The sequence below is a fragment of the Dipodomys spectabilis genome, unplaced genomic scaffold, assembly GCF_019054845.1.
Source record: "Dipodomys spectabilis isolate Male_0828 unplaced genomic scaffold, ASM1905484v1 ptg000030l, whole genome shotgun sequence".
NCBI lineage: Eukaryota > Metazoa > Chordata > Mammalia > Rodentia > Heteromyidae > Dipodomys > Dipodomys spectabilis.
Window position 1 is genome coordinate 8,237,793 of NW_024870707.1, and position 15,211 is coordinate 8,253,003.

The window sequence follows — 15,211 nt, forward strand, 5'->3', positions numbered from 1 at the left end:
TTCAATGTTCAGTTTCCTTTAATGACCCCTATCTCCCTGAAGGGCAGGTGCAGGCAGCTAGGCGATGGCAAGAGATGGTCACTTGAAGATCTTGCCCTGATTGAAGGCTTTGCCCACGTGCTGGAAGGCCCCCTCCCAGGAAAAGTACTCTCGAACCAAGGTCTGGGTCTCCTCACTTCCAGGATCCAGTTTCCGCCATGTATAGGATTCGTAGTCCACCTGCCAGTCTGGACTCAGCTGGGGAACAGAAGCCAGCAAAGAGGCATGTGGTCAGGTTTATCAGACACCCGTGCAGCCCCCCAAAACAATGGAGAACATGAATGGTTCTTCCCAGGTACCCCTGAACGCCTCCACATGGCTCACAGGCTCATTTCATTGCCCCATATTCTTGCCCTGACCCCAGAGACTCCTTCCCCCATCCCCCCTCACCGGAAAGGCAAGTTCCTGGCCTCTGAAAACCCAGACTCCAGAAATGGAGCTGCTATTATTGGTTCCAAAGAGGACGACACTGGCAAAGGCATTCTTCCTCAGCTTGTCCAATCGCTGGAACATTCCTGGAAGGGCAAAGGAGAACATTCGGCCTTCGGAATCACATTAGCCCACGGCATACAGATCTCTGTCCTCTCCCCAGACCCATCCTCTCCTTCTTACCAGTGATGAGGTTGCAACTCATGAAGGTCTGGGAGAGCTCTTCCGGGAAGCGGTACTCAGCATACCACAGGGACCAGCCATCCTTATCAAAATGCTCCCAAAAATATGGCAGCGCCACAGACAGTGTGTCCTCGTTGGAGTACTTGCGCTTAAATTCATCCAACACAAACGTACTAAAAGGAAAATAAGAGAAGGAGCCAATAAGGACCAGTCTTATAGAGACAGCAAGGGATAGCCAACCTAAGGGTGTTTTCACTCCAAATTCACTGGCAGATAACCTCACCAGTGAAGAGAGCAGGAGGGACATTACAGGCCAAGGCCACTCCTCTGCCCAAGTATGCTAAGCATGAGGGTAGGACTCACAGTGAGCAGTATCAGGAAGGGCATGGCTGACTTCTGCCCCCAGGTGGACACTCTGGGTAAAGATTCCTTTCTTCACTAGCTCCGCCCCACCTGGTCCAGTCTGCTCACAAGCCCCATTCAGTTACTGACTCACTAAAGCCTTCCCCACCATGCTGGCCTCTCAGGTTGAACAGGCAGAAGTAGGAATACAAAGGGCCTCGCCTCAAATCTCACACCTTGGTGTGTGAGAACAAGTTTCTATAAGGAACCTTTAGATTTGGGTTATCTTTGAGGCAATCTTGCATCCTGAGCCAAGAAGGCAAGGATCAACGTAGGAGGGGTTAGTCACAACCCCATGGCTGAGGTTCTAGTTTTTTTTTTCTTTTCAATTAACAAAGCATCTATAGGCAGTAATCCTAGTTATTAAGAAGACTAGATCTGAGGTTCCAGGGTGAGTGCTGGGCAAGAAAGTCCCTGAGAAGTCAGGCACTGATGGCTCACACCTATAATCCTAGCTACTCAGAAGGCTGAGATCTGAGGATCACAGTTCAAAGCCAGCCTGGGTAGGAAAGTCTGTGAGACCTATCTCCAATAAAAACCACTAGAAAATCGGAAGTGGCGCTGTGACTTAAGCAGCAGAGCGCTCCCCTTGAGCTAAAGAGCTGAGGGACAGTGCCCAGGCCCAGAGTTCAAGCTTCATGACCAACCAAAAAAAAAAAAAAAAAAAGAGAAAGAAAGCAAGCATTTATATAATGCCAGTAGACAAGAGCACACTAATATTTACATACTTTCCTCTGGTCTTCGATTTTTCAAAGATGTAGGGATGACCCATGCAGTTTTGGTCAACTGTGACAAAACTATTAAAAATTCTTGCTGGGTAAGATGGCACACGCCCCTGTAATCCCAGTATTCCAGGCTAAAACAGGAGGAACCCAGCAAGCCTAACCAGCAGCTACATATAAAAATACCAATGTAGAGGCTGGGAAGGTGGCTCAGTGGTAGAGCGCTTACCTTGCATGCCTGAGGCCCTAGGTTCGATTCCTCAGCACCACATAAGTAAAAAGAAAAAAGCTGGAAGTGGCGCTGTGGCTCAAGTGGTAGAGTGCTAGCCTTGAGCTGAAGAGCTGAGGGACAGTAGCGCCCAGGCCCAGAGTTCAGGCCCCACGACCGGACCCCCCCCCCCCAAAAAAAAAACCAAAAAAACAATGTAGCAAGGTACCAATACTGGTACCTGTTTCCCATCACAGCTTGTGATTCATTCTTTCTTTTTGTGGGCAGTCATGGGGCTTGAACTCAGGGCCTGGGCTCACTCAGTCTCTGAGCTCTTTTGTTCAAGGCTAGAGTAATCTAAACTTTGAGCCAGTGGTTAATTGGAGATAAGAGTCGCAGACTTTTCTGCCCAGGCTGGCTTTGGACCATGATTCTCAGATGTCAGTGTCCTGAGTAGCTAGGATTGCAAATGTGCCCCACCATTCTTTCTTTTCTTTTTTTTAAAATATAGCTATTGGTACCAACATACATATACACATTTTTTTTAGAGTGGCTAATGACCTTATACTTCATTAATGTGCCAAACCTTGAATATATGAGTGTACAACAAATGAGCACAAACATCACCGCAGGATTCCACTCTACCTTCCCAACAGTCCCATGAGTTAAGACTGTTCCCCTAATCCTTGCTTTACAGGTGAGGCCAAGTGGTTCCTTTCCAAGTTTATAGTGTAACAAAGCACCAGGCTCTTATGCCCAGGACTGGAGTTCTACCACTGGAGCCACAACTCCACTTCTAGCTTTTTGTGGTTAATTGGAGGTAGGGTAATTTGTGGTTAATTGGCTTTGTTGAACAATGATCTCAGGCTCCTGAATACCTAGTATTACAGGTATGAGCACTAGCACCCAATTTTAAAACTTTTTCTTTTTGAACTCAGGGCTTCAAGCTCTCACTTAGCTTTTGCTCAGCTCAAGCTGGTGAACTATCACCTCCAGTCATTCCAGTACTTTTATATGCACATATGAAAAAAAACAAAACCCTGTTAAAACAAAGTGCTCAAGCCTGGCGCTGGTGGCTCATACCTGTCATCTCAGCTACTAAGGAGCCTGAGATCTGAGGATTGCAGTTCAAAGACAGCCCAAGCAGGAAAGTCTGTGAGCCTCTTATCTCCACTAAACTAAAAAGAAAAGGAAAGAAAACAAAACAAAAAGCTAGAAGTACAGCTGTGGCTCAAGGAGAGCACTAGCCTTGAACAAGAAGTTCAATGGTTCAATGGCAGTGTCCAGGCCGAGTTCAAGCCCCAAAACCAGCACTAAAACAAAATGTTTTGAGTTCAGCTTGGCCTATAATTTGAGACCCTGTCTCAAAGAATTATAAACTAACCACCTTCTAAGAAAATACCTTTAGCTGGAAGGTCATAGAGGGACTGGAATGTAACCCTGAACAAAACAAACAAGTCGGGGCTAGAAAGGTGGCTCAGTGGTTAGAGTGCTTGCCTTGCATACCTGAGGCCCTGGGTTCAATTCCTCAGCACCACATAAGTAAAAAGAAAAGAGCCGGAAGTGGCGCTGTGGCTCAAGTAGTAGAGTGCTAGCCTTGAGCTGAAGAGCTGAGGGACAGCACCCAGGCCCAGAGTTCAAGCCCCAGGACCAACCAAAAAAAAAAAAGTAAGGGCTGGGAAGGTGGCTAAGTGGTAGAGCGCTTGCCTTGCATACCTGAGGCCCTGGGTTCAATTCCTCAGAACCACAAAAGTAAAAAGACAAGAGCCGGAAGTGGCGCTGTGGCTCAAGTAGTAGAGTGCTAGCCTTGAGCTGAAGAGCTGAGGGACAGCACCCAGGCCCAGAGTTCAGGCGCCAGGACCAGATCCAAAAAACAAAACAAAAAAACAAACAAGTCTCAGTCTTAAGGGTTTCATCTTTGAGCAGCCCAACAGGGCACCATGATAACTCAGCAAATAGGCATTAACTGTTCCAAAAAGGATATAAGAAAAGGCAAGGTTTGGGGCTGGGAATGTGGCTTAGTAACAGAGTGCTTGCAGGCATGAAGCCCTGGGTTCCTCAGTACTACATACACAGAAAAAGCCAGAAGGGGTGCTGTGGCTCACATGGCCAGCCTTGAGCAAAAGAAGCTCAGGGACAGTGCCTAGCCTTGAGTTTGAGCCCCATGAGTGGCAAAAAAAAAAAAAAAAAAGGCAAGGTTCCACTATTACACTGTTGGGACAGGAGCATCACCTGAGCCAAGAGTTAAAGTAGAAAGGACGTCTCCTGCAAGATTTCCAATTTGCTGCCTGAGCTACATTATAAAAATTTCTAGTGGGGTTGGGAAGGTGGCTCAGTGGTAGATTGCTTGCCTTGTATGCATGAGGCCCTGGGTTCAATTCCTCAGCACCACATAAGCAGAAAAAGCCGGAAGCGGTGCTGTGGCAAGTGGTAAAGCGCTAGCGTTGAGCTGAAGAGCTGAGGGACAGCATCCAGGCCCAGAGTTCAGGGCCTACAACCAGACCCCCCCCACACCAAAAAAAAATTTCTAGGTTAGGGGGGTAGGATAGGAAGGGATGGGAAGGGGAAACAAAGGAGGAAGCTACGATGCTTGATAAGAAATGTACTCATTATCTTGCCCATGTAATTGTAACCCCTCTGTACAGTATTTTCACAATTAAAAAAAAAATTTCTAGGTGGGGCTGGGAAGGTGGCTCAGTGTCAGAGTGCTTGCCTTGAATGCATGAGGCCCTGTGTTCGATTCCTCACCACCACATAAGCAGAAAAAGCCGGAAGCGGTGCTGTGGCAAGTGGTAGAGCACTAGCCTTGAGCTGAAGAGCTCAGGGACAGCTCCCAGACCCAGAGTTCAAGCCCCACAATCAACAATAACAGCAACAACAAAAATCTCATGTATATCACAATAGCATATACATAATAGCATGTGGTTTGGGCCAGTTATACACACAAACAGATCTTGCTCACTCTTGACATATCCCAGTGCAAGGTTAATCACTTGAGTTTAAAGAGCAGATAAGGAAGGATGTAGCTCTTGGTTGGTCTTCAGCACTGTATACGTCACTTAGCTGCACCCAGAGCCTTCTTGGTCACCACAAAGGACCTGGGAGTTAGTTCTAAGGAGTACAGCCACACTGCAGTTGCCAACTGGTGTCCCCCATCATCATTCACACTCCACACACCCCGACTTCCTTCCTGTGGGTCCTCTTGCACACCCAATTACCACACTAACCATCACAAAATGGAGGAGAGGGGGTGTCAAATCTGAATCCTAACAGACCAAATAGTGAATGGCATAAGGCCTATGAGTTCAAGGTCAACTGGCCTACAGATGAGACCCTGTCTCACAAACAAGCAAATAAAATTCCCAAGTTATGAAGCAATGACCACAGAAAAGACTTTGACTTCCAATAAAATGTTTAGGGCAGTGACTAAAGTGAGTGGGTAGCACAGAACCAGGAAAGCACTGGCTATCTTTTTTGGCACACACACAAAAATCTTCACTACGCTGAGTGCTGGTGGCTCACGCCTGTAATCCTAGCTACTCAGGAGGCTGAGATCTAAAGGTCTTGGATCAAAAATCCAGCCCAGGCAGGGAAGTCCATGGGATTCCAATTAAAACACCGAAAAGTTGGAAGCAGAGCTGTGACTGCCCCCACAAAACCAAACAAAACTCTCACTATATGCTGTCTTCCAAGAACTATTTTGTCAGTAGACCCTGGGTACCCACAGGTGTGTGGTTCCCAGGAGCTAGGTGGTTGTCCGGTGCCCAGCTCCATCTCCACCCAACTTCTGCTAGACACCTGGGACTCTCAAATTCTCAATTTATCTAAACATATCAACTTTTAACTAGTAGTTGTGTAGGCAAGCACTCAGCAGATCACACAATTTAAACACAACTGACAGTAACTCAGGATTAAGAGTTGAGATTTTTTTGGGGGGAGGGTTGGCTGTGGGGCTTAAACTCAGGGCCTGGGGGAGCTCTTTTGCTCCAGCCACAGCTCTACTTCCGTAAGTCTCATGGGGACTTTTCTGCCTGGGCTGGCTTCAAACCGTGATCCTCAGGCCAGGCGTGAGCCATCAGCATCTGGTGAAATTTGATTTTTTTTTTCTTTTTTCTTTTCCAATTTGAGGGGCCTGGGCACTGTCCTTGAGCTTCTTTTGCTGAAGGTTAGTATTCTATCACTTGAGCCACAAGCATCACTTCCAGCCTTTTCTGTGTATGTGATACTGAGGAATAAAAACCATGGCTTCATATGCATGCTAGGCAAGCACTCTACCACTAAGCTACCTTCTCAGCCCTAAATGATTTCTTTTTTTAAACTGAAGTTGGTAAAAGCCAAGAGAAACAAATCAGGGAATAAAAATAGGATTCAGAGGACCCCCACCAATCTACTTCCTTCTGCTTGGGGGTGTCAGCTACCAAGTTTGTTAACAATGAAGCCACTTGTTTGGTAAGCAACGTTTGTAGTCTGATTTTTCACAACTAGTAACAGAATCTTGCTGCTGTCAGTTGCTTCAAAGCCAGCCCAGCTAGGGACATAGGCTGTCTTCATCTTCTTTCTCCCCATACTTCTTGGCCTTCAACTTGCAATCCTAGTATCTTGGCTTCCAGAGTGCTGGGATTATAAGCGTGTGTCACCACTCAGCCCTCGACACTAAGTGAAATGAGCACACTCAACCAAATTGCTGGCTGAGCACTGGTGGCTCATGCCTCTAATCCTAACTACTCAAGAGGATGAGATCTGAGGATCGTGGTTCAAAGCCAGCCGAGGCAGGAAAGTCTGTAAGACTCTGTCTCCAAATAACCACAGAAAACTGGAAGTGGTGCTATGGCTCAAGTGGTAGCTGGCTTCAAACAGTACTTATCAGATCTCGACATTCTTAGTAGTTAAGATTATAGAATTTATCTTATTATTGATGATTTGGAAGTCCACTTCAAAACTAAACATTTTAAATTTAAAATATACTTTCAAAACACCTTCAAGTTATTGCAATAGCTAGCTGGTCATAGTGGCGTGTGACTGTCCTTCCAGCTACACAGGAGGCTCAGATTGAGCAGAATGAAATTCTAGGATAGTGGACAGTCCTGAAAAAAAAAAGCCCATGAGACGCCATCTCAACAGAAAGTGGGTATGGTGGTGTGTGTCTGTCATCTCAGCTAGAGTGGGAAATGCAAAATACAAGGATCACTGAGCAGGTCCTGGCAGAAAGAAAGACCCTATCTCAAGATAACCAGTGCAAAAAGGATGGGAGGAATGGCTCAGTGGTAGAGTGCCTGACAAGCACACACTAGGCCTTGGGTTCAAAACCCCAGTGCCACCAAAATAAATAATCCAAAATTCTGGCCCCTGATGCCATAGGGTATAGAAGTGAGCATGCCATCCAGTATCCTTACCTCTTGGGCAGATGAGCAAAGGGGTCCTTGGCCTTGGGCTCAGAAGCCAGTGCCTGCTCACACTCGTCCATCTCCTCCTCTGGAGCTGGGGCAGCTGCCTTTTTTTCCTCTTTTCGCTCAGAAGCTTTTTCCTTCTGCTTCTCTTCCCTTGAACCCTTCTCTTTCCGTGGGGTATCTTTTTTAGGCTGGCTCTCTGCAAACTTCTTAGCTGAGGGAGAGAATAAGGAAAGGAGAAAAAGGTCCTGTTTCCAGATTCCTCCAAGCAGAAATCAGCGTTAATAATAAAAAAGGACCCTCTCCCACGGTATAACCCCTGCTTTCACTGTATTTAATGTTGTTATAATTTGTGGAGGGGAAGGGAAAAAACAAATCGTTTAAATAGGGATACAGGTGGACCATTGCAACAATGAGAAGTACAAGTCGTTATGTCGAAAACGAACTTTACAACTTTGGTGGGGGGGAGGGTTGGGTGGGGAGGGTGGGAGGAAGATGGGATGGGAAGGGGAAACAAAGGAGGAGGCTACAATGCTTGATAAGAAATGTACTCGCTATCTTGCCCATGTAATTGTAACCCCTCTGTACAGTATTTTCACAATAAAAAAAATAATAATAATAAAAGGAAAACGGATGGATGGGAGTATAAACCACGCTGCACTGTCCGTGATCAAGCAAAGAGATGCCTTTGGAAATAAAACCAGACAACCCTGCGTTTTACTGCAATTTCACATGATGCAGGGTTCCCATAACCCAAAGACTGGATAAGAAAACAAGGACTCTGACCTGTGCTCCCATCCCCTCCAACTTACCATCAAACTGGGCCATCTTCTCACACAGTTTCACCTCCCCCAAGACAGCCCGGAACTGGGGCTGGTTAATGCAGGTGAGGAACCAGCGGTTGGTATTGGGGAAAGCCTGGCGGAAAGAAGGCTCCAAAACCTGTCAAGATAGGTGGAGTTAAAGTGAGCACAGGAAAAGCAGAACCCAGGAGACTCTTAGCTCTCTCTCCCTACCATCTCTAGGCTGCCCTTCCTCTAAAATCCTAGACAGCTGCATCTGATGGCATTTACTGCTCCCCATATAGACCACTTCTGTATTTCTTGCTTGCTTTACTTTTTGAGACAGGGTCTCACTACACTACCTACTCAGGCTGACCTCCAATTCATGATCTTCCTGCCTGAGCCTCCCAAGTGCTGGAAACATACCTTAAAAAAAAAATCTCTTTATATATATAAAAAAACTTCTTTATAGTCCAGTCTAATGTAAGAGCTTCCTGTCCCTATCTTCCATTTAGAAAAACTGTATCTTGCCCCTAAAAATCTTACATTGTTACCAATCTTTTAAATTTCACCTGCTAATAAGCTTTCTTTTGACACTATTCCTTAGAAGGCAGAGATCATGGTTCAAGGTCACCCTGGGCAAAAACAAAACAAAAACTAATCTCTACAAACAAGCTGTGCTTACTAATCCCAAGTACTGGAGAGTCACAGGGAGGATCACAGTTTACAACCAGCCAAAAAGCACAAGATCCTATAAAAAAAAAAAAGCTGGGGGACAAGAATCAAGTGGTTGTGAGGTAGCTGCCTACCAAGCCAAGACCTTGAGTTCAAACCCTCTCACACAAAAAAGGGAAGGACAAGAGGCTGCAACAGAGCTAGTCCTTAGAGGACTGCACCTTAGCCCAGTGACAGTATGCTGGAAGCCTTGGATTCTACCATCACACCACCTCTCTCTCTCCCAAGTGCCTTAAGAACACTTTTTTTTTTGAAGCTAGGCACTACTGGCTCACACTTTAAATCCTACATACTCAGGAGGTTAAGGTTTGAAGGATCCACCTGCAGAATAAGCAGCAAAAAAGTACAACTGGAGATATGATTGAAATGGTAGAAGGCCGCCCTAACCAAGTACAAGGCCCCGAGTTCAAATCCCAGTACTGCCAATAAAATACTACTTACTTGCTAAGAAGGCTCTAGCTATCTCTGCACTGACTATACTGTGTGCACTATCCTCAGCCTCAGGCTTGGTATGAGCTCAGTAACACACACCACTTGTCTAGCATGTACAACAGTAATGGACAGCCAGGAGTGCTGGCTCTGCAGTACTGCCTACTTGTAAGCTGTGTGTGTGCACTGTGTACAGTTACAACACAATAGGTAGAGAAGCATTAAGACATTGGAACACCAGGAACAGGTAGCTCAAGGCTGTAATCCTAGCTACTCAGATGGCTGAGATCTGAGGATCACGGTTCAAAGTAGCACGGGAAGGAAAGTGTAAGACTTATTTCTAACCAACCACCAGAAAACTGCAAGCCGAGCTGTGGCTCAAAGTGGTGGCACACTAGCTTTGAGCCAAAGAGCAGAGTTCAAGCCCCAGGACCAATGACAATAAAAGATAGGTCCAGTGCTAGTTTGAAAATTTGCAACATGTTACTATTTTTGGAGGAGGCTGGTACTAGGGTTTGAACTCAAGACCTTGAGCTTACCTTACTAGGCAAGTGTTCTACCACTGAGTCATGCCTCTACCCCTTTTCTTAGATGGTCTTTTTGTTGTTAATTTTGCCAGTTCTGGGGTTTGAACTCAGGGCCTGAGCACGGTCCCTGAGCTTCTTTTGCTCAAGTCTAGCACTCTAACACATGAGCCATAGCACCACTTCTGGCCTTTTCTGTTTATGTGGTACTGAGGAATCTAATCCAGGGCTTCATGCATGCTAGGCAAGCACTCTACCACTAAGCCACCTTCCTAGCCCTCTTAGATGGTCTTTTTGTGTGTGCTGCTCTCTGGGTTTTAAGTTAGGGTCTTGTGCCATCACTTGACTTTTCCGGCTCAAGGCTGGTGTTCTATCACTTGGCACTCTACCATACCTCCACTTCCACCTTTTTGCCTGGGTTGGCTTTGAGCCTCAGTCCCTAGACCTCAGTGTCGAGTAGCTAGGATTACAGGCATAAGCCACCAGCACCAGGAGAGCTGGTCATTTTTTTTTTTTTTTTTGGTCTTGGGGCTTGAACTCTGGGCTTGGGTGCTGTCCCTGTGCTCTTCAGCTCAAGGCGAGCGCTCTACTGCTGGAGCCACAGTGCTACTTCCGGTTTCCTGGTGGTTTATTGGAGATAAGAGTCTCACAGACTTTCCTGCCTGGGCTGGCTTTGCACTGATCCTCAGATCTCAGCCTCCTGAGTAGCTAGGATTACAGGCGTGAGCCACCGGCGCACAGGGAGCTGGTCATTTTTTTTTTTTTTGGGTCCAGTCGTGGGGCCTGAACTCTGGGCCTGGACACTGTCCCTCAGCTCTTCAGCTCAAGGCTAGCGCTCTACCACTTGAGCCACAGCGCCACTTCTGGCTTTTTTCTTTTTGCTTATGTGGTGCTGAGGAATTGGACCCAGGGCCTCAGGCATGCAAGGCAAGCGCTCTACCACTGAGCCACCTTCCCAGCCCCGAGCTGGTCATTTTTGAGATAGGGTTTTGTTCCTTCCTGGAATATTCTTGGACCCTAATCTGTTTATTTTAGGATTCTCATTGTACCCAGGATAACAGGCACACACCCACCTTGAAGAGTCTTGAGAACTTTACATAAACTGGCCTAGAACCACAATCCTTCCAATCTCAGCCTCCCAAATCACTAGGATTACAACTGTAATCCACTAGTGCTCAGCTAACACGCCATTCCTTTACATCCAACAACCTAGACAACGTTCATTACTACCCTCATTTTGTTGATCACAGAGGGGAAAAAATAGGTACAGGTATGAGTCAAGTGGTAGAGTGCCACAGCAAGAGCACAGGCTCTGAGTTCAAGTCCAAGTACTGAGGTATGTACACACATGCCCGCACAGACACAAGCAATCTAAAGGAATTCACATACCCTTCTGTATCCTCCATTAAGTGAAGCTAAGACTTAAACTCAGATCTGCCCTCAAAAGATCTTGAAGCTGGTGCTGAGGAGCACCACAAAAACAGAAAAAGCCAGAAGTGGTGCTGATGCTCAAGTGATAGAGTGCTAACCTTGAGCTGAAGAGCTGAGGGACAGCGCAGGCCCAGAGTTCAAGCCCCATGACAGACACAAAAAAAAATCTTGAAGCTGCAAACCTCAGTTTTCATAACTAAGGCTAACCAAGCTTCCCAAGGCAGGCTGGCATAAAACAGCTCGGCAGCCAACCAGAAACTAAGAGCAATCTTACAGTGATGTGTATCCCCACATCAACCCTGGGACCCCCCTCACCCCAGATATGACCTTGGACTCCCTTTCAGCCATGTCCTCAGCAGAGCCAGGCCACCAGGACTGTACTGTGTTTCCAACACTCAGCTACTCCCTGCCAAATGGATCCCTTTATAAACCTCACCTGTTTATAGAGCCATAACAGGGTACAGACAACTGTGATATCAGCCAGTGTCACTCGTTCGCCCACCAGGAAAGTCCTTGTCTTCAGATGAGCATCCAGCAGCCCCAGAATTCGCCTCACCTCCTCCTTTGCATTCTCAGTGGCCTATGATTCAAAACAGTCAAACTTAATGGGTAGATTCTGTCTTCCTCATCTTCCTCCCACGAACGTAATCAGACATATATCCACCCAGTTTCAATCAAGTCAGGATCATCAAGAATCATCTCAAATGTTATCCTGAATGAAGCTGTCTATACTAAATGCCTTTGTGGTGGGTCTGGCTTCATTTCCCACTACACTGAAAATAATAATAATAATGATAATAACTTATTGGAACCCTCGAGCACATCTGTTCTAATCACTCAATTCCCATTGGGAGTATAACCTGAGCAGAAATGGTGCCTTGGACCATGCAAGACAAACCACTGTGTATGACAAAGCACCCAGATACCATCGGTTGTCTATTTACAGGCCAGAAATTATGTCCTTTTCATCTCTCACATATTCTTGCTATCTGGTCCTTGATCTATTTTCCCATTCCCCAAACTCTCAGGAACTGATGCTGTCCCCAAGTTCCAAAGCTCACCTGTTTGTTATGGTGCATGATGCCTAAGGTGGGGAACACCCAGGTGCTGGCTGGGGGCACTATGTCACTATCAGCAAAGCTCACCCACTGCACCACCTGGGCTGCTGCCTCTGGAGTACCTCCCCGAAGCTCCTCATTGCTCACTGCAGAGGCAGAACATGCAGGTCAGAACCTTGGGAGTCATGCCAGTTACCAAGCCAGGTCCATTGCAGTCCACCCTCACGCTCTCACCTCCGGCCCTCCCAATGCCAAATATCCCTGCAACAAATTACCATAGTAGGCGATGGCATTGCTCTCAAACACACAGAATCCATCATCACCCTCAAATGCTGGAACCTAGGAAAAAAGGAAAATACAGTCATGTCTCAATGACCAGTTCCAGGAAGTAAACGGTTTTTAGATTTTAAAAAATGACCAGGTATCCCTTGCAATCTGAATATCTGAACTAAGCAATTGGAACATTTGGCTGTTATGGGTTATCTGCATGAAACCCCTAAAAGACACTAAGTAGAAAGTCAGAAACTAGAACTCTTACATCTACAGAAGATGTGAAATGTAAGACTTTACGCATAAGCTTCTAAGTTCAAATAAAATACAAGTTGTACATCTATGTCTGTATCACTGACAAGAATTAGGGCACAACTCACATAGCAATGGACCTTCTCTAATATTAGCCTCATAACTGTGGTTATTTACCTATCTCTAAATCCCTTGGGGGGAAATTCACTCTAATGAGTAAGTAATAGATACTTGCAATGGTAACATTTGGAACTGTACTGTTGCCCACGAATGTAATTAAACCTGTGAATTTGGCAAGTTGCTGAATAGCTCTGCATTACCTTTTGCAGAGCACTCTATAGTTATCTCAAATAAATAATTTCCTTTTGATTTCTGTGAGGTAGAATCTCTCCATGTGGTCCAGGGTAGCCTTGAACCCTCAATTCTCCTGACTCAGCCATGCCAGTGATGGGATTACAGATGTGCACCATCACACCCAGATTTCAAGTTTCTTTCTTTCTTTCTTTTTTTTAAACCACTGAAATGTGGTTAAATAATTTGGAAAGCACCCTTTAAAAGATACAGCCTTCTACAGGGCAATGGAATCCTAGAGCGTTCTGGGTTCTCAGGATCAAAAACAACTGCCCCTCTCCACTTCCCTTACTCACCTTGCCAGCAGGAAATTTCCGGAGAAATTCAGGGGTGCGGTTGGTTTGGCCAAAGTGGAAGTGGGGTGGTGCGGAGAGTACACGGACCTGGGCCCCACTGTACTGAGCAGCAATGAGAGCCTTGAAGGCTCTCCAGTTTTCAGGATATGTGTACAGGGTCTATCAGAGAAAGGAGAAGTGGAGAAGATTATTGAGAACTGGATTCCAAGTCCTAAAATCCACTCTTTCCCATTTATTTATGCTGCTCCTTCTGGTCCAAGTTCCCTAGTTATTTGTCACATGTAATCAGAGTCCTCTGAAATACCAAGAACAGAATTACCTACCAACTGCTAAATAAAGCTTGCTGACAGATGTGACCTTCCCTAAGGACAGCCTGGGAGGAAGCACTCTTCTTTCCCGTGTTATCTCCAAGAAATCCAGAGATGGTGATTCCCATAAGCCTCCTCCCCCATCGGCCCTCCCCTGCCAGAACCCTCGGTTTCATTCATTCACGGTGACCCCAGCGCCTGACAACTCACTCCCTCTACTGCTGAACTAAGCACGTTGAGAAAGCATCACCCGTACAGGAGACATTCCGGACCAGAGATTTCCCAAGTTCCCCTGAGAACTGCCACGTTAAAAGCGACTAGCATGTTCTCTTTCCAAATCAACGCCTCTTCCTAAGATTTAAAAATAAACTTCTTAAAGCCTCTCTCCTCGTCCAGCATTCCCTCATTCTCTGGTCCTGGCCGGCACCGGGCTCTCAACCGACTTCTCTGTGGGTCTCCACAGTGGGGTCCGGCTGGTCCCACTACCCGGAGACGCAACTCGCCCCCAAGCCTGGGCCGTGCCAGCCGTCCCTACCCCACACGGACACCCGCTCCTCGGTCCCCGTTCGCTGCCCCACAAAACGGTGGCCGAAGTTCCACCAAGAAGCCGAGACCCCACGGCTCCCAACGGCAGTGAAGCCGAGCCGCCTGGGTCAGCCTGCAGACGGCGCGGACGCGAGCATCTCTTTCTCCTCACATTCCACCTCTGCCCTCCGGGAGCTCCGCTCTCGGTCCCTCGCCCCGTCCCAGGAGCCCTGCTCCCCGACAGGATCCTCTGCAGACCCCGGGCCACCCCCCCAGCATGGCCCCCGACGTCCTCCGGCGCCGAGCCGCCCCTGTCGGACAGAGGATGGCGGCGGATGAGACGAACCGAATCACCAGAGCCGATGAACTTACCCCAGCCGCCATGGTGATTCCGCAGAGAAAGGGGGTGGGGCTGTCGGTGCTGCCGCAAAGTGCGCCGCCAGGGAGAGGAGGGGGTAAGGGAGAGCCGTGGAGAGGCAGCAGCCGGAAAGCGAGGACGGCATAGAAGGCCCGCGCACGACAGTTCCGTATCCCAAGGCGCTGAATTGGAAAAAGAAAGGGGTGGGGCCTTGCCGTCCCGGGCAGTGCAGGCTCGTGCCTGCGCAGTAGGGCTCTTGTGTGGCCCGCCCCTCAAGTAGAGCCGACCAATCGGAGTCCTGACAGGAAGCCCCGTGGGCTCGGTGGGCGTGGATAGTGTGAGAACCCGAAAAAAGGACGTGGCATAACCTCCAGTGAGGTCCGGACCCCCGGGTCGGACCCTGCACGTTTTCCCTGAAATGAGAGGCTACATGGTAGGTTCTGCCCAGTCCCTCTTACTATGACTGGGTGAAATACAGGAGAAACTACTACTGCACGGGGTGGCCGTTCACTCAACTTTTAT

General features: G+C 47.4%; 1 protein-coding gene across 1 annotated transcript; it reads right to left on the reverse strand.

The window, feature by feature from the left end:
• Positions 1–14,883, reverse strand: Eef1g (eukaryotic translation elongation factor 1 gamma). Its single transcript, XM_042675964.1, has 10 exons — positions 14,704–14,883; positions 13,499–13,657; positions 12,605–12,668; positions 12,333–12,475; positions 11,708–11,851; positions 8,183–8,312; positions 7,377–7,584; positions 652–824; positions 430–554; positions 1–237 (listed from the first exon to the last, which is right to left on the reverse strand). The coding sequence occupies exons 1-10, from the start codon at positions 14,713–14,715 to the stop codon at positions 79–81; spliced, it is 1,317 nt and encodes a 438-aa protein (XP_042531898.1). The 5' UTR covers positions 14,716–14,883; the 3' UTR covers positions 1–78.
• Between the last annotated feature and the right edge of the window lie 328 nt (positions 14,884–15,211).

Excerpts from the sequence above, each read along its gene's own strand:
- Eef1g (XM_042675964.1), bottom strand. Across the intron at positions 12,669-13,498 it reads GGAAATTTCCTGCTGGCAAG|GTTCCAGCATTTGAGGGTGA; the intron begins GTGAGTAAGGGA and ends CTTTTTTCCTAG. Across the intron at positions 11,852-12,332 it reads TCATGCACCATAACAAACAG|GCCACTGAGAATGCAAAGGA; the intron begins GTGAGCTTTGGA and ends TTTGAATCATAG.